We start from the raw sequence: 17,811 nt of genomic DNA on the forward strand, positions 1-17,811 counted from the left end.
AACACTGTATAACAAGGAATAGATGAAGCAGGTTCAGTTTTTAGACCAAAATTCAAACTGACAACATGGAGTCAATAATGGGAGGAGCTACAGGCACATTTATCGTGCTGGCCGATGGCAACTTCACCCCGACCACCTCCTCACCACGCAAGAGACAAATGTTCCCCAGGAGATAAAGGAAATTGAAACATACAGTATTTCTAAACAAGGATGGAGAGAGGAGTCGACAGTGCAGGGAGACAGTATCTGGACTCCTCTGGCTACACGGGGGAAAAACATGAGCGAGGACGGGAGAACAACTGCTCCCCAGATTAAAGGAACAACTTGTGATCGGCAGATTATTTAATGCTGCTCATGAGGGGAAAGGAGCAAAAGTAGAGCGATGAAGTGAGGGGAAGAAAAGGCAGGCAGAGGAGAGAGAGAGATTTCACTGCCTTACATTTTGTTTGCATGTTTGCGAGGGTGGACATTAACAGTTACACCCTTTCCTCTCCTTATCACTCCTCCCTATCTACCTTCCTTCCTCCCTCACCTCGCCTCTCTCTTCTCTCTCTCTTTACCTCCTGTTTTTCCATCTGCCCATCTCGCTCTCCATCGTCCATCCCTCCCAAATTTCTCTCTCGATCTCACTCGCACTCAGTCACCCCCCACTACGCATTCCCACATCTCTTTCACTCTCTTTTTCCATCTCCACCTCGCTCCGCCATACATCTCCACACCCCCGCCCTCCCACCCCCTTCTCCTCTCTCTGTAGTCACTGCAGCGTGTCTAATGGTTCAGCTCCTTCTCAGCAGATCCACCAAGCGGAGGCCAGGCGAGCGGCAGCCCCGACTAACGCCTCCCAACCGCTGGCCTTATCAAGACTGACAGCTGGCTGGACCTGGAGCTATCACTGACACACACACACGTGCACACAAACACGCCTGATTACAAACATACATGCTCTGTATGTGCACAGAGAAATCGATGTACACTCGCACAAGCATGTTGCGTGCAAAACAAATGCACCGACACACTCGCAGTGCAGGTTCAAACACAAATACACATGATGCAAAAAGTGTAGCTGCAACCGAGCGTGCACACACACACACACACACACACACACAGGGCAGCAGATGCTCACACAGAAGAAACACACAGTGGCCATCTTACTAGCTGTAAACGTGCAGATGCAGGCACACACACAGAGAGACAGCAAATTGGATTTATGGATACTGACAGTGAGCTGCAGAACAATGTAGATGCCACAGCAGAGGAGAGAATGGATACAGGAGAAACAAGGGATGTGATCTACTGTAGGAGGAGACGGGTACCGCATGAAGAGTCTAACCCGAGTGTAGAAGAAAGGGAGAGGACGGAGGAAGAGAAGAGGGAACGGAGGTGGAATAGGCACATAGGACCGGCAGGACAGAAACAAAAGAGTCGAACGGGGAAACAGGATGTCAGAAAAGAAGAATGAGGGTAAGGAGGAAGAATAGAGGAGAGGTGAGAGGTGGATAGGAAGAGGAAGCAGTAAAAAAAAAGCAAATTAGGAGAATGGCAAGGGAGTGGAGGAGGAGGAGGACGAGGAAAGTGAAGTTCATTAATCTTACAGAGCAATATTAATGTGAGAGATATTGTCTGATAGATAAAAAACAGGTCACCTCTCTCAATAGAGAACAAAAAATATCTAATATCAACCACAGTCCCCCTGTCGCATTATTGTTAAAGGATAAGTTCACTCAAAAAAAAAAAGAAAATTCAGTCATTATCATCTCATCCTCTCGCTGATGGAAAGTCAGGTGAAGGTTCGTAATCCACAAAACATTTCTGGAGCTTCACAGAAAAACAGCGTTACAGCAAAAAAAAAAAACATAAAATGTCTGATTTAAAAAGATGGTACTGTATCTCCACGCTTTATAACCCGAAGTGTTCACTGTAGCAGCTTGACTGTGAATCTATGGTGTAAATAACATCTTTTAAAATCAGTTTGGGACCTCTTTGCTTCCAGAGACTTGAATTATGTTGGATGAGCTATATGGAGCCATGTAATGTGTGATTTTGGTTGTTCCCATCTACATCAGTTGTAAAGGAGAATACTGCAACACCTGAAATGTTTTGTGGACTACGAATCCATCAGCATGTGGGTGAGTAGACAGACTGGATACTTGAGGGTTACATCAGATGATTCTTTATTACTATTAAATAATCTGTTTTCTCAGTTAGTCACTGGCTCTATTATGTGTCAGAAAATGATGATGGAGACTCTTCACTCTGTCTGACCAACAGTCCAAAAACCCACAGAGATTCAAATTAAAAGTACCCAAAAGTCAGACTTTGATGACATAAAAGTAATGAAATTACTTTGGTAAAAGTGAAGATCACCCACCCAAATAGTGCTCGAGTAAAAGTCTTCACATATCTGATATGAAAGTTCAATCTTAAACTATTAACTAAACAATTTTTCTGTCATTACATGTATGAATACAAGTAAATTATACATACATTAACATTGTTTGTTTTTGAGTGCTGAAAAAAGAAATTATTATAAAATGTGTTTTGGTGGTGTTATGAAGTACAAAGTACAGCAGTTGCCTCAAAAATGTAGTGGAACGTAAGTAAAAACTAGCAGAAAATGGAAATAGTAAAGTACAACCGACCTACGATACAGCACTAAGAACTACCATGACCTGGAAGACTGACAACCTTTATCAACAAGTACAAATACCTAAAAACTGTACTTAAATACTTAACTGTACTTAATAATTCTTCATTAAACGATCATGAAAACTTCCAGCTGGGTTCTTCTGTGGCTCGGGGATTGTGATGCCGACCATGAACCACAACATCACCAGTTCCCGGTCTGATCAGAGACCTTTGTTGCAAATCATTCCGCATTCAGCTCCACTTCACTTAGTTTATCAGTTTCTAAAAAGTTGCCTGAGCTTGTTTAAAGAGAAATCTCTGATGGACTACACAACATCTGCCTGTCAGACATAAAGAGTGACTTGAAGCTGTTCATCAATAGGAACAAAAAGTCTTCTACTCTAAAAAACTTCTTCTTTTCTAAACGCACAGTTGACAGAACTTAAAATGTTCAGTTTTTGCACTCAATTTCTAGCATAATATATATTTTTGTACTGCGATAAGAGTGAGTTTAGCTCGTTCTTCCTCGCCTCTTTAACTGTAAATGTGTGCTTGTGAAGATGGTCATATGAGGAGTGAACAGCCCGGCCTTGGTTCAGAGGACGTACGCTTCAAAGCCTTCGTACTCCAATACAAACAGCAGGACAAGTAAGCGATGTGTGTGATCAGATATAGTATCTTCACATCGGGATAAGGTTTTACTTAAGATATCATTTGAAGGTACGACTCTTTTATAAATGAGTTTACAGTTTATGGCATCCTTGAGAATTAAAGACTCATCTAGATTCATTAAATTGCACCAACATTAAAAAAATAACTGAAATCCCTCATTAAAGAGGCTGAAATATCCATTTCTCCTCCAATCATTCATGGTTAAATAATAATCCTCCTGTCACACACACTGTACACACACAAACATAAATAAACACTCGCACACACAGAAGCGAGCCTTCATACTGTACGCACACACATGCCCAGAGTCACTCCCCCGTTATTCAGCCTGGCACAGAGTTGTCTGTTCAAAACCTGAACGCGGTGCAGAGCCGAGCCGCGAGCAAAGCCGCTACGATCACGTAAACTCATGCGTTTTTACACACATAGACACTGGCACACGTTCACACACACACACACACACACACTACACACAGGAAGCACTTGATAGGGGGCCAGAAATACATCACAAACCTTGCATCACCTTCCTCTCTGTGTGTCCACTGTTCCACTTTGTTCCACAGCCGGCCGGGGGGTGGGGCATGCAGCAGATAATGGGCCAATTGTAAGCGATTAGAGTTCATGCCAGCCAATCAGCACAGCCTGGCACTGGACGGCGGCCAATGGCAATATGTTCACCGCAGCTGGGGGGAGGGTGTTCTCTCGCTCGCACAGGAAAAGAAATGTGGCCAGGATAAGGAGTGGGTGTAGAGGATTCACTGGCTGCACTCACGGACTGCAAACTATATTTTAAATATCTGAAACTCCACAATATCTGTCTTTATTTTGTCTCCATATTTCAAAATATTTCAACTTATTAGTGGTGGATTTAAATTGTACTGTAGATGTTATACATTTGACTTTACCCTGGATTACAACATAATTCAGGATTCCTTAAATTGCTTTTCATTTGTAAATAATGGCAGATGTCAGACATGAACCCTGCTCTCTCGTCATATATTTCCTACTTTTTAAAGAAAAAAAAAAGAGCTGAGGTTTTATTAACTTTAATATCTGGTTATTGGTATTATGAGGATGTTTGGACGTGAATAATGAGACCTGTGAACAACACCGAGACTGAAACTAACAGTTATTTTCATTATCAATCGATGCTTGATTAGTCAACTCACCTCTATGTGATAAATGTTTATAAAATGTCAGAAAATAATGAAAATCAAAATTTCTGATTAAAATTTCTTAGAGCCTAAAGTGACATCTTCAAACTCACGTTCTCTTTATTGTTATTGATATAATTTTAATATTAGTTCTCAAAGTTGTTGCTGATTAACTCTCGACTAAAAAGCTAATGATGATGTCATCAAGTCTGTGCTCTGTATCGGCAGCTTAAATCTTAATCTTGAAACTCACCTCTGCTTCAGGTCGACGCTCAAACACAGCAGCCCTGAGGAGTAAGAAGACACATGATTAATGATATTTCTACCTCTGTTTTATTTAATTACTAGTCATTAATTACTATCATTTCGGTGCCCTCACTCTGGACCGCATTGTAACTGGATGCACAGTATGGTAAAAAATATCACATTACAATTATTTTCACAGAGGCTCATTTTTGCGTCACCATTTTCATTTTCACTAAAAAACAACGTTAAAAAATCCTGAGGTTGTAACATTTGTAGTGGTTTGCTCCAAAAAAAACATGTTTTCTTACATTTGGAGGAAATGTAGGTCCATTACTATGCACATACTATAATAATAATATAATAAACCAGCACCACAATGCCATCTTTTTCCTACCATTATTCATAACTCATAACATTTCCTAAAATGTTAAATGTTGAAGACCATCTGAAAGCCCTTGTTTCTCCATCTGAGCCTCCATATCTCCACCACGCGTTCACCACAGTGTGATGCAGTTGGATTGATGGATTGAAATTATAAAATTGCATTTATGAGCTATTATCTTTGAGGGGCCCTTCAAGTTGTCAGATAAAATTAAAAATTTGAATTTCTCAAGTTCCTGTGAATTCACAGCTGGACGAACTGCTTGTGACACCTTCTGATAAAGGCCGTGTGATGTGATGACATTGGCCGGGTGTAAATCACGTGCTGTGTTTCCCCTTCATCAACACAAACTTTCAGCTCGGGGCCTCAGACAAGAAGAGCCTCTGAGACAAAGCGCCTCAGTGTCGGTGCTGACACCGTGGCACCAGGGGGCGGTAGTGAGCGCCGAGGCCATTCTGAGCCGATAGAAAAAAAACACAAACAACCACAAGAAAACCACAAAACCAAGATGGCGGTGCAAGAGACAGCATCTCAACTGTCCATGGCTCTCAAAGTGCAAGAATATCCCACCCTGAAGGTAAACCGAAGCTGAAACTGGCATGTATGAGTAGTCCGACGACTCTGCCGTGTCCATAATACACGATGTGTTTGATGGCGTTTGGAAAATGGGGATTATCAGTCGATTTGATAGCGAGACCAGCGAATATGACAGGGAGGCTAACGTTAGCTTGGCTAGCTTAGCCAGGTAGCAGCGTCCAGTAAATACCTGTCTTTGAAAAGCGATAGCAAAGATCAAGCAGTTGGGTGTTCAGCAGTAGGTGGTGGATGGTTAGCTGGCTGTCTGCTGGTTGAATTGGTCCTTATTATTGGCGTCGAGGGCCTCGGAGTTGTTAGCTTAAGTCGATCCCTGTTGTTTTTCTTACAAAGACCCTTTGACGTTAGTTTTGACATGTCAGTTAACGCTGTATACATGTGTTAGCTGACGCTCGCTAGCCTGTGGCGTCACATTTATTAGACGTGTTTGCACGTTGACGAATTTAACGGCCACGCCAACCTGTGCTTTTTACAGTTTGGCAGTAAAATTAAATTATAGGATGGTACTAAATTATAATAGACACAACCATTGACAGAACAATCGACAACGTGGCTGCTCATCCCTTCAGCAAACAGCCACGACGTGAAAGAAATCGCTGGCAGGCGTGATTGGCCTGCTAGCTAGTTTGCTGTGGTTTAAAAACCAGCATTAGCCTTTTTTTTTTTTTTTTTTCCTCCTCGTCGGCGCAAAAGGTGCAACAGCCTACCAGACACGTAACGTCGAGCATGCAAATTCTAGCTGGCTGGAGGACGGATCGGTTGAAATCACAGGGGGGGAGAGCCCGTAACGCTACGCTGTCAGACAGACAATCGGTGCTGCGAGTTAGCGCAGTGTCATCAGATTGCTGCCGCTGCCGCCTCTCTGCACTTCAAAATGGCCAGCGAGAGAAATCACAGCCTGCTGCCGCACACACGCGCCGCTCCTCCATTCCACATAACGTTACTGCGACACCACCGCTAACAGACGGGCTGGAGCAGGTCCGGGCTGCTTCCTGCGCTCAGCCGCCTCAGACAGCGACAGACCGCCGGCACATACAGCACGTCTGTGAGTACCAACGCGTCGGCTGGTTTTTTTTATGTGGTAACTAATGGCATGATGATGGCATGGTGGAGATAACGTGGCGTTTAGTGTCGAGGCGTCCGTGCGTTCAGAAAGCATGGCTGTGGTCCGGGGATGTGTGCGTCTGTGCTCGGATGCTGCAGTAAGGATGATGGGCACCATTTTAAGACAGGAGTGATGGTTGTAATTGGCATCAAATGGGAGGCTACAGCTGTGGTGATCACGTTTGGAGCTACATTGAGTGTATTTATCACGTCATAGTGTTGCCTGACAGAGACACTGAGGAAGACCATCAAAATACAGAAGGCCATGTGTTACATTATTCTGTCCTTGGGGATGTTTCTGGACATTTTACAGTGAATTGTGCACGTATTGATGGATAGGCTGTGTGACCATGACCAACATCCCATTTTGGCCTGTGGTTTCTTGAAGGGAAATACAGGCCCATTAGAGTCAGATGACATTGTAATGCTGCATATTTAATATAATGTGTCTGTATGTAAGTTAAGTCAAAAATATCATACACCTAAATCCTTTAAATGATTTTAGTAATTTTGTTTGTCATGTGCAGTGTTTGGAGTGGGCTTTTAGATGTCTCTTTCAGTGAGGCACCTCCCAACAAATCATGAAAGACAACCACTCACGGAGCGTCAGCCTGGCCATTGTGATGGCTGTCTGAAATGTCCTCATGAATGAATTACTCGTCAACTGTCAAGTAAATCATGGTTGTATGAAAAGGAGATACTACATTATCCAAAATAAGATCTGGTACAAGCCAGTCATGTTCACAAAGGGAGTATTACTACTTTCTTAAAATGCTCAGCGAGTCAATAAAGGGACATCCGGTTTATTTCATTTGAAGCAGAAAGAAATATGAGACAAATTTGTTACTTGCGTCTAGGGTATGACATTTCACAGTACTATAACTATCTCAGAAAATATCACAATATACATATTACACAAATATAATTATCATGATGAGTTACTGTGACCCTTGAAGGAATGAAAATGGAAGACATTTTTGGTTGAACAAACGCTTTAATATAATTTCACTAAATGTCCTGTCAGACATGAAACTTGTTATAAACTTGATATACATATATTTTTTAACACTAAAACCCTATTTGAACAGGCTAGTTTTGCCTGTGGACCTCCAGTAATTTGTAATAATTGCGGAGATTATCTGTGATCTTAATCCCGTGCTAATTTACCATATCCATCTCCAAATTTAACCTCATTATACCTACCATATTTCGGCTTACACACAGGTCATGTAATACTAGTCATCATGTCAATGATTTGATGTTGTATTTCTTTTTAAACTGCTGTTTTCAGCTGTCAGACAACTGAACTGTTTTGAAATTCTATCATGGCTCATAATATTTAACAGTAGTCAACAGCTGTGTGTTTAAAAGATCATATAGAAGGTTAGAAGCAACCAAAACATCTTTTACTAACTCTAAATGAGCTGTAAATGTGTATTTATGCTTGTAACACATGCAGAAAGTGACTCTAAACTATATAAATAATGTGGCCTCTGTAGAACAGATGCTTCCCTTCTGAAAGCTGATGTGAAACTGAGTCTTGACATCATATGTCAGTATATACGAGTAAATTCAGCCTTCACTTATCCATATCAAATGTGCCACATGAAACACAAATATGAGGAGGTAACTTCTAAATCACATAAAGTCCCTTGGCAGTACCAGTCCTGTGTGAATAGTGCTACACTAAGACGGTATAATTCAAAGTTTAGATAAGCAAACATACATGGTATGTTAATCGTCATTTTTCCTACCACTGTATAGCTTGAAATCAGTAAAGGCTTCGGTCAGAACAGTCCAACATAATACGTTGTGACATGGTATTTTTTCTCTTCTATTTATAGATAAAATTGACGGGTTTGAATGCATGTTTTGCCTTATCGAGTGAATGAAATACCTGAGAAGTCTCATCACATTCACTCATTTCTTTGAATATTTTCTTGCCACAACCTTTCACCAGTAGAAATGTTTATTACATAGCTCCTTCAGTAGAGAGGATAAGAAAGTCTTTTCCACTTGATATAATCTCAATGGTCTTGAGGTGTTATACTGCTCAATCTTGTTTGCATACAGTGGGAATTCAATGCATATTTAATGAGTGACTTGGCTTTCTCTACATCTTGCTGTGATCATCACCATCTACTGTATCTGGTTTCTGACGCCTTCATTTCATGACTCCTAATTAATTTGTTGATCTTTGGCCAAGTGTGTCACTAAAATCAAACACTGACCAGTTAAATGTGTCAGTGGTTAATGGTGATCTTAATGCAGGCCTCAGGAATAAAGAAAAAGAAAAAAAGATGTCCGTGCCAGTCCTTTTCTCTCTCATACAGTGGTCATACTCATTCCTGAACAGAATAAGCCCCCTGTTTCTGTCAACAGGACACTAATGAATATTTACCAGCACATACAAAACTGTTCTGTGGTGCAGTTTTAAATGTCCCAATCAAAGCGTCTCATTCTGGGCTTCAGTTTGGCAACTTGGAGGTGGATCCTAATAGTAACTATTAGGGATTCAGAATAAATCCATATATTAATATCACAATATGGCCAAATGCAGTATCCAAATAGCAAAACCTGCGATTTCTTTAATAAAGACAAAAATGTCTGACAAAACAGCATTATAATGAAGTACTCTAGTGTGGCAGAGACCCCAACAAATGTCATCATCATAATTTAAATAGGTTTTTCTCTGAAAATGAAAATTAAAAAGTAATCATCCCCACTAAGCGTAAATCATATTGACATCGCAATATCTGTCAAAACAATCACAATATTATTATGTTATTATTTTTACCAGATCATGAACCACTGGGAACAATAATAATTCCCGCAGAGCCGTTTTGTTGCAGGGTCGTATAACTTTCCTCTCCAGTGTTACTGATCTGTGAAATTAACTTGGTTCTAACTTTAAAAAAGAAAAAACCCTCTCAATGGATCAAAGCTCTCCTCTTGTTTTTCATGCCTTATCTCAAAGAAGAAATCTCACCGGCCAGTCTGGTTCACAGGTTTCTGCAAAGCTACTGTGTATTGTGGCACAAGGGAGGAAAGCACCGTGTCGTCAGATCTCGTTGAGTGCAGGTCTTTTATCGTACAGATCTTGTAGCTTCAAGCTTCTCCGTGATAAGGATTTGGTTTATGAATGTTCTTTTGTTGCTTTTTAAAGCTGTGTTTTCATTTTACTTTATGTGCCACAACCACTCAAGTATACAGACTTCCTTCTACCTTCTCGATTCTGCTGTGACACGTTACTGTTTTAAAAAGAATAATCATAGATCATCTAATTTTTTTTAGTACAGCAGATGTCACAATTCAATTTAACCTGATTTTTCCCTTCTTTCACTAAACTGAATTCAGCACAGGACATATGTGACAGGTAGAGCAGCAAGTAACCATTTTAATTACTAATATGGCGTACTCATATTCTTGTTTTATCCACAACTCAAAGACATCCAGTTTACTGTCACAGAGGAGTAAAGAAACCAAAAATATTCATCTTTAACAAGCTAGAATCAGAGAATTTTTCCATTTACATTCTTAAAGAGTTACTTAAATTGATAATTTGATTATCAAATGAGTTGGTGATTAATTTAATAGGTCGGAACTAATTATTTAATCGTTCCAGCTCAATGGGAAGGTAACGACTTCTGGCTCATAATGGTGAGACGTAGAAGAAGCTTCTATCTAATAAACAGAAGTTCTAGTTAGAAACTATACAAGGCTGTAAAAATTCAGTTGTGTGGCCAACAAAGAAATGAATTAGAAGCCTTGTTAATCAGACATTTTCACAGGAAAACCTTAAATAGGAAGTCGTTAAGATTAAGAGGAATGTGTTGATTCAAGTTGCCACAGGACATTTAGAGACGTACTAGACATTCTTACCAACAGGATATTGTGTGCCATATAATGTGGAAATTATTAAATACTTGCAAGTTGCAAGAAAGACGGCATTGTTGCGTCTGAAAAAGCAGCACCAGTCAGTGCTTCCTGCTCCACTTTGTTTCCATTGAGGAGTTCTTGGACTCCGGCTGCAGAAATGTCATGAAACAAGGCTGCCAGCAGACGGTTCACAGGCCGTCACAGAGCACACTGCTGATACTGTAATCTCATTCCAACTGCCGGTGACAAAGAAACATTACCAGCAAGGGAAAATATATCATTTTATATATAGGAAATGGAGTTTAAGTGAGTCATTCCTAGTTTGCATGTGATTATTTGTGTGCGTCCAGTCTGTTAATTCTCTATAAAACAGGATATCTATGCAAATTACTTCTTTTTCTATGGAGTAACCCAATCACTCAATAAACACTTTTTACAACTTCCATCATAATTCAGCTGTGTCAACAACCTTCTACCTTTTACAAAATACAACCTCAATCAACTGGAGGTCATTTTCATGTGCATATGTTGAGCTGTTAGCTAATGACACTTTATTACATTATACCAAGCTGTGTGCTAGCTCTTTGCCTGATGCACTGAGGTAAATGTCCCATGTCGTTGTCGTTGCAGGTCCCCTACGAGACTCTGAACAAACGCTTCAGAGCGGCTCAGAAGAACATCGACCGGGAGACGAGTCACGTAACGATGGTCGTCGCGGAGCTGGAGAAGACGCTAAGCAGCTTCCCAGTGGTCGACTCTGTGGTGTCACTGCTGGATGGTGTGGTGGAGAAACTCAGCGCCCTGAAGAGGAAGGTGAGGGGATCAGATGCACACATACACACACTTCATATAACTGTTTCCTCTCTCAAAGCTACCAAGAAGTGTTTTTAATGTATATATTTTTATTTGTTGCACACTAGAAGCCAAGATATTTGGATAAATGTATGAAAACATCTTCTGAATGTAGAAGTCTGCCACTGTGGTATGTTCTGTACGAGGATTTGAATTTACAACTTCAGGAGGGCCCTCTGCAAACCAAAGCATTTTAAAACATTGAAACATTTTAATTTTACTTGTCTCTGGCAGTGTTTTTGAATAATTATCCCACAGTTTCCTCTGAAGTTTAAAGAAAAAACACTTAAAATCTCTTCCTCAGATTTATGGGTAACTAACAAAAACAAATCGTTACTTTTGACTAAAACAGTCACGTACCCTCTGTGCTTAATGACAGTTATTTTGCCATTAGAGGTGTTTCAATTATCATATCTTGCCACTTATGTTTTTAGGGAGTTGTTTTTGTACAAAATAGTGACACACTGGCAAGTGCAACTATGCCAGCTATGCTAACAGTCATATCTTAAGCTCTGTATTCAAGGCCAGTTCTTTCACTTGTAACCACTTTGGAGGTCATTTAACAAAATCTAGCCTTTGGTGGATGTAGATATATGAAAAATGTAGTTTTTTAAATTTTAAATCCACCCTCATTAGTGTACATAAGGCTAGGAAATCTGAATGAGGAGCTCTGAGTGTACAGCCTGAAATGCTGGATCGAATATCGGCGTGTTCGCTGTCTAAGCACTGATGACACTGGTGCAGCATTTTAAAATACTGTAAATTTGCTAACACTCTACACTCAGTCAGCCCTTAGTAGTTAAAAAATACAAGCATGAGTATTGACCCTGGTACTTACTTAAAGCCACCTGCAGTTTCTAATCTACAAACAAAATCACCCTTCTGCTAGAGCCAACTGTTAAAAGCCACATTACTCTCCCCTGTTAACAAAAGCACCGTATTGTGGTTGTGGTTTCTTTATTATGGTGTACGTGCGGCCTTGGGCAGGTTGTTTGTTAGCGGTGGAATGCTGCCTGTCTGGTTCTACTGTGAAACCTTTCTCAAACTACAGAAAACAAGTGATCCGAACCCGCTTCTGCAGTTCTTTTGTCTTCACTCCTAACATGATGTCCACCAGGTACTTTGTAACAAATAAACCTTTGATATCAATGTGTTGAAGAGAAGCTTATACTAAACAATATCCAACGGCATGGGAGCCCCTCCCCGAAGATGTTTGGCCAGGACCGGTCTGGACTGGCGAGTTTAGTTCAAGGCCTGAAGAAAGGTGAATTAACCACAGAGGTCATGTTTAACAAAAACAAAGCAATTTAATTTGAGGTAGATCTAAAATGGCAGTGTTCACGGAACAGTGCTCTTAGGAATGCAGTTATGAACTGTACGATATGAGACTCTTCTTCACTGTTTCCTTTCTGTTATGTGACTCGCAGCACCGGGAATAAATTTTTACATTTGTGTGGTCCATTTCCTTTATTATATAGACATCCATGTTAACTCAGTCACATCACAGTTTATCTACAGAACAGGAAGCAGCTGTTTAGTTTGACCTGTCCTCAACAACAATGTTCGAGGTTGGAAAAGTCTTGTGGCCTGGCTTCAGTCAGGCTCAAATCATGTAATTAGGATTCTGAAAACTTGAGCTTTTTCCTCAAGATGTCCAACAGTGCCAGTCCTGTCGACACACTGAGAACTTCTATTTCTGTTTTACATGATGCATATTCAGCTTTTTGTAAATGTCTCGATGCTTCTTGTGTGTTTGACCTGAAGGCTGCTGAGTCCATCCAAGCAGAAGACGAGAGTGCCAAGCTGTGTAAGCGTCGCATCGAGCACTTGAAGGAGCACAGCAGCGACCAGCCGGCCTCAGTCAACCTGTGGAAGAAGAAACGCATGGACCGCATGATGGTGGAGCATCTGCTGCGCTGCGGCTACTACAACACAGCTGTTAAACTGGCCAGACAGAGCGGTATAGAGGTAATTGTCTGACTGATCTGATTTCTGTCAAGTTCAGAAGCTTGTGGGTTTCTTTGAGTTAGTATAGTATTATGCATTTGGGATGAAACTTAAGGACTCACTGTTTGAATCACAAACTGTCAGTTTCATCATGATAACTTGTTTTTTATTTATTTACCAGTTGTGTCTGGATCTTATCTTCTTTTCTGTTGATACATGCACTCCTGTATTTTTAGGATCTGGTGAACATCGAGATGTTCCTCACAGCTAAGGAGGTGGAGGAGTCTCTGGAGAGGCAGGAGACGGCCACTTGCCTAGCCTGGTGCCATGACAATAAATCCCGTCTCCGCAAGATGAAGGTAGTCAAATTTTACCTCATGAATCCGGGAGGTTTAAGTTGAGGCCTGACAAAGGATTAAAAGCCATGCACATGACAAACAAAGACAGTTCATAGGTTTAAGTGAAGCATATCAAGCAGGCAGAAGCATACAGACAAATACAGTCAGTTCTGCCTTTTTGAATATTATATAAACAAGAATCAGCGGTGTAATAATGTTTGTGCTCAGAAACAGACCTTTTTAAGATGTCGTTAATTACCCTGAGTGTTTCGCCCTTCTGGCAGTGGCGGCAAGTTAAAGTGTTAATCCTAAAATGATCCTATTAAACCAGAAAGTACTCAATAGAGCGCAGACCTCCGCCAAGACGCGATAATCTTCTAGTTAGCTGTTACTTTAGGAGTTGACTTTGTACTGCACAAATGACCAAATACTCTTTTTATAAAGCACTACAAGCCACAGTGGTAGCATATGTGTGTTTTTCCATTTGGATGATGAAATATTTAAAGGTGGCTTGATCGTGTACCCCGAGTGCCGGAGATGTATTGGAGAATTCAGTTTCCTGTCTGCTCTGAAGCTTTATGGAGGGAAGAATAGAGACTTTGAAGATTTTGCAGCACTTATGTGGTTTAAGCTCATTGGTATGTTTTGTCCGTTTCTTTTTCAGAGCTGTCTTGAGTTCAGTCTTAGAATCCAGGAGTTCATTGAGCTCATCAGACAAAACAAACGCATGGATGCAGTCAGGTATGGACATAAAACCACAATGAGCTGTTTTACCTTAAATCCTTTACACTAACTGCAACTTTTTCCTGAATTTTAACTATTATTGACTAAAATAAACGTGTGTGTGTGTGTGTGTCAGACATGCAAGGAAGCACTTCAGCCAGGCAGAAGGTGGACAGCTGGATGAGGTTCGGCAGGTGATGGGCATGCTGGCCTTCCCATCAGATACACATATCTCCCCATACAAGGTAAAACCTTTATTCTCTCCTTGTTTAAATATGTTAATAAATAAAATTTAGTTTGACCCATTTTTACACGTACAACCAAGCGATATCATGACATCTGGGTTTCCACCATTTTGTAAGAAGTTCACACAAACTTCACAGGTGAGACTGTCGACTTCCATCTCAGTGAATACACCTGATTAATAATGTTAACACTCTGCAGACTGTTGTTAAAGCAAAAACATAACCGATACTTGTTCACTGGTATGATTAATTTAATTAATAAGAATACACCACTGGAATTATTTCAAGTGTAGAGCTTCATTGAGATCCACAGAGAATGTGCTATAGCACCAGACCGGCCACTGGAGGGCCTCTGTTGTCTTCTAATAAAATAAACTCTGTTACTTGTTGTACTTCTTTAAACGTGTCCTCGGGTAGCTGCTGTCAGTATCAGTGGCGTATTTTTAAATGCATCTTCTTCTTCTGAGCAGAGTTGTACCAACAATGCTGTATCTCCTAAAACATCTAGCTTTTTCTGCAAGCAGAGAAGATGAACCAAGCCAAACAAGTGTGACAAGATTTTTTGCCAGCCTCTTGTGACAGAAGCAGAACTGAGATTCTCTGTCCTCTGCCAGCACGTTTGTAGAGCTGCACATTTACTGCTGAATTATCATCACAAGTATTTAATTAAATATTGAAATCACGATCAGCTATTGATCCGTCTTTGGGAACAAGTATAAAAACTGCTCTCACTTTCCTTCACATGGCATCTGTGACAAAACATGAAGCTACCTTTTTTAAAAATCAGGCTCTATAATAAAGTTGCCTCTATGGGTTATAGTCAAATTAAAATAATTTAACTGCAATTTTAACTTAATTTAGAATAGGCTTTTATTTACATTACACTTACAGAATGTTTGTAGTGAAAACACTTTTGCCAGCAGACTCAGCTGTGTTTAGTAAACAGAGAGTCGTTAATCAAATTTAACGAATGTGTTGAAATCACACTAACCCCACCGTGTTGTTTCTGGAGGGACAGTGAAGCCACCTTGTAATGGCAAGAGTAGAGGGATTGTCACAATTTGTCCCCACGACTGGAACAACCTGGCTACAGTACATTGATTACTTGGTGCAGAAACAATAATGTTAAAGGAAAAGTTTATATAGGAATACAAACGGCATGTTGGACGAGGGTTGCGTAGCTCTGGTCTGCACCTCGCTGTATGTGCTTTCTCAGAATTAGAATTTAATTGAGTCTGAAGTTAATCTGGAAATGGCTTTTGGTGTTAAACTCTCTTTATCTCTTTTTTTCTCTGGTCCGTCAGGATCTTTTGGATCCAGCCCGCTGGAAGATGCTGATCCAGCAGTTCCGATACGACAACTACAGACTGCACCAGCTGGGAAACAACTCTGTCTTCACTATCACCCTACAGGCTGGTCTGTCTGCCATCAAGACACCGTATCCTGCCAAACCTAATTTCCAGTAATAGGTTGCTTCTGAACTTTTGGATTTAATCTATTATTATTATTATTATTATTATTATTATTGTTATTATGTCTAATGTTTCCAGGAATGCAAAATAGATCTTAAATCTTTTGTGAATTTATTTTCATTGTAAATTAAACAAAAGGACATGTGATTTAAAAAAAAAAGAGAGAAAAAAAAAGAAAAAGTTTGTGTGTGTGTGCCTGCAGTAAGTTTTGGTTTATCAAATAAGATATTGATCACTGCAGTGCTGCCTAATAAGCTTTAAGTGTGGATTCTCCTTTCCATGAATGCTGTCTGTCTGTCTGAGACCCATAATAACTTAATACGTTGAGACGTTCTGGTCCTTAACCTCCATGCTTATTCCAGTCAGTGCTACAAGGAGGATGGTACCTCTAAGAACCCAGACTGCCCAGTGTGCAGTAAATCCCTCAACAAGTTGGCCCAGCCGCTACCCATGGCCCACTGCGCCAACTCCAGACTAGTCTGTAAGATCTCTGGGGAGGTCATGAATGAAAACAACCCTCCAATGATGCTTCCTAATGGATATGTGTACGGATACAACGTGAGTACACACCAGTAATGAGCTTTCACAGAGTGTAGGGAGGCGATGAACAGCAGCCATTTCTGCATGTGTTTAAGGGGAATTCAGGTATTTTTAAGCCTGAGCCCTATGTTAACATATTTTGGTGTTTAAATGACTAATATGTATAAAAAGTTTCGGGATCGGCCCAATAGACAGTCTCAGCCAACAGCGGTGAGACTGTAATGTTATCCTTGGTGGAAACTTTGAAGTGCTGGTTTTGACCGCTGACAGGCTGAGGCTGTTATTTAAAGGTCTGACAACATTAAGGAAAGGTTTCCTGCAGAGATGGACCTTTTTGTTAAAGAGTGAAATCCTTTTTGTTTAACCAGAGACAGCTGCGATGTTGCTCGCGCCAAATCCACCAGACATCATTTATAGAAGCTGTAATTTTATCATCATCATAAAATGAACTTCTTTCAAAATAAACAGAAACTAAATAAGACTCACCAAAACCATCTTGGTTCATCTTTCCACTGATCCAACAGTCATCAAAAATATGTGAAAACATTCTGGCTGGATGTGCTGTTTTCCCTCTCCTCTCCTCTCCCTCTCACTTCTCTCCTAATATTTCAACCAAAGCGGAGCTGGTGATTTTAACAGTGGAAAGATGAACCAAGATGTTTCTGGTGAATTTTATTTTGTCACACTCAAAGGTGTTTTGTGATGATAAAACCACTTTCTGTAAAGGAAGTCCAGTAGATGTGGCGAGGGCGACATAGCGGCTGTTTCTGGTTAAAGACGAAGGGTTTAACTCTTTAAGAAAAAGGTCTGTCCCTGTAGGAAACCTTTCCTTAATGTTGTCAAACACTCAGAATAACAATCTCAGCCTGTCCGAGGCCAAAACAAGAACTTCTAACGGACATTCATAAGCAGTCAAGGTTGCCCTACCTTGCAGCACATGTTGCAGCTGCTGGCTGAGGCGATCTACTCGACCGATACCCAAACTTGTTACACCTGCTTTAGTGTAAACTTACGAGCCAGGTTTAAAAATACTGGAAT

General features: G+C 40.6%; 2 protein-coding genes across 7 annotated transcripts in view; one reads left to right on the forward strand and one right to left on the reverse strand.

Moving 5' to 3' along the window:
- The window catches only part of LOC311257699 (C-terminal-binding protein 1), a 34,643-nt gene extending 28,132 nt beyond the window's left edge, over positions 1-6,511 (reverse strand). Inside the window, exons 1-3 of one of the 4 annotated variants that reach the window (XM_084353520.1) lie at positions 6,381-6,511; positions 5,846-5,986; positions 4,705-4,738 (exon numbers count right to left, since the gene is read on the reverse strand). Coding sequence is in view for 2 of the 4 variants with exons in the window: in XM_084353517.1 (XP_084209643.1) it covers positions 3,811-3,880 (70 nt within the window). In the remaining 2 variants the exon portion in view is untranslated. Of the gene's footprint in view, positions 1-3,810; positions 3,911-4,704; positions 4,739-5,845; positions 5,987-6,380 lie in introns of those variants that run through there. The other 3 variants (XM_084353519.1, XM_084353517.1, XM_084353521.1) reach the window with 3 other exon arrangements.
- The window catches only part of maea (macrophage erythroblast attacher, E3 ubiquitin ligase), an 84,470-nt gene that overhangs the window by 64,108 nt on the left and 2,551 nt on the right, over positions 1-17,811 (forward strand). Inside the window, exons 1-8 of one of the 3 annotated variants that reach the window (XM_084353522.1) lie at positions 5,505-5,656; positions 11,287-11,469; positions 13,273-13,476; positions 13,692-13,814; positions 14,458-14,534; positions 14,653-14,761; positions 16,066-16,199; positions 16,596-16,791. In XM_084353522.1, the coding sequence (XP_084209648.1) occupies positions 5,588-5,656; positions 11,287-11,469; positions 13,273-13,476; positions 13,692-13,814; positions 14,458-14,534; positions 14,653-14,761; positions 16,066-16,199; positions 16,596-16,791 (1,095 nt within the window). In that variant the 5' untranslated portion in view covers positions 5,505-5,587. Of the gene's footprint in view, positions 1-5,504; positions 5,657-6,629; positions 6,719-11,286; positions 11,470-13,272; positions 13,477-13,691; positions 13,815-14,457; positions 14,535-14,652; positions 14,762-16,065; positions 16,200-16,595; positions 16,792-17,811 lie in introns of those variants that run through there. The other 2 variants (XM_084353524.1, XM_084353523.1) reach the window with 2 other exon arrangements.

This window comes from Pagrus pagrus (genome assembly GCF_965226575.1).
Source record: "Pagrus pagrus genome assembly, chromosome: 5".
NCBI classification, from domain to species: domain Eukaryota; kingdom Metazoa; phylum Chordata; class Actinopteri; order Spariformes; family Sparidae; genus Pagrus; species Pagrus pagrus.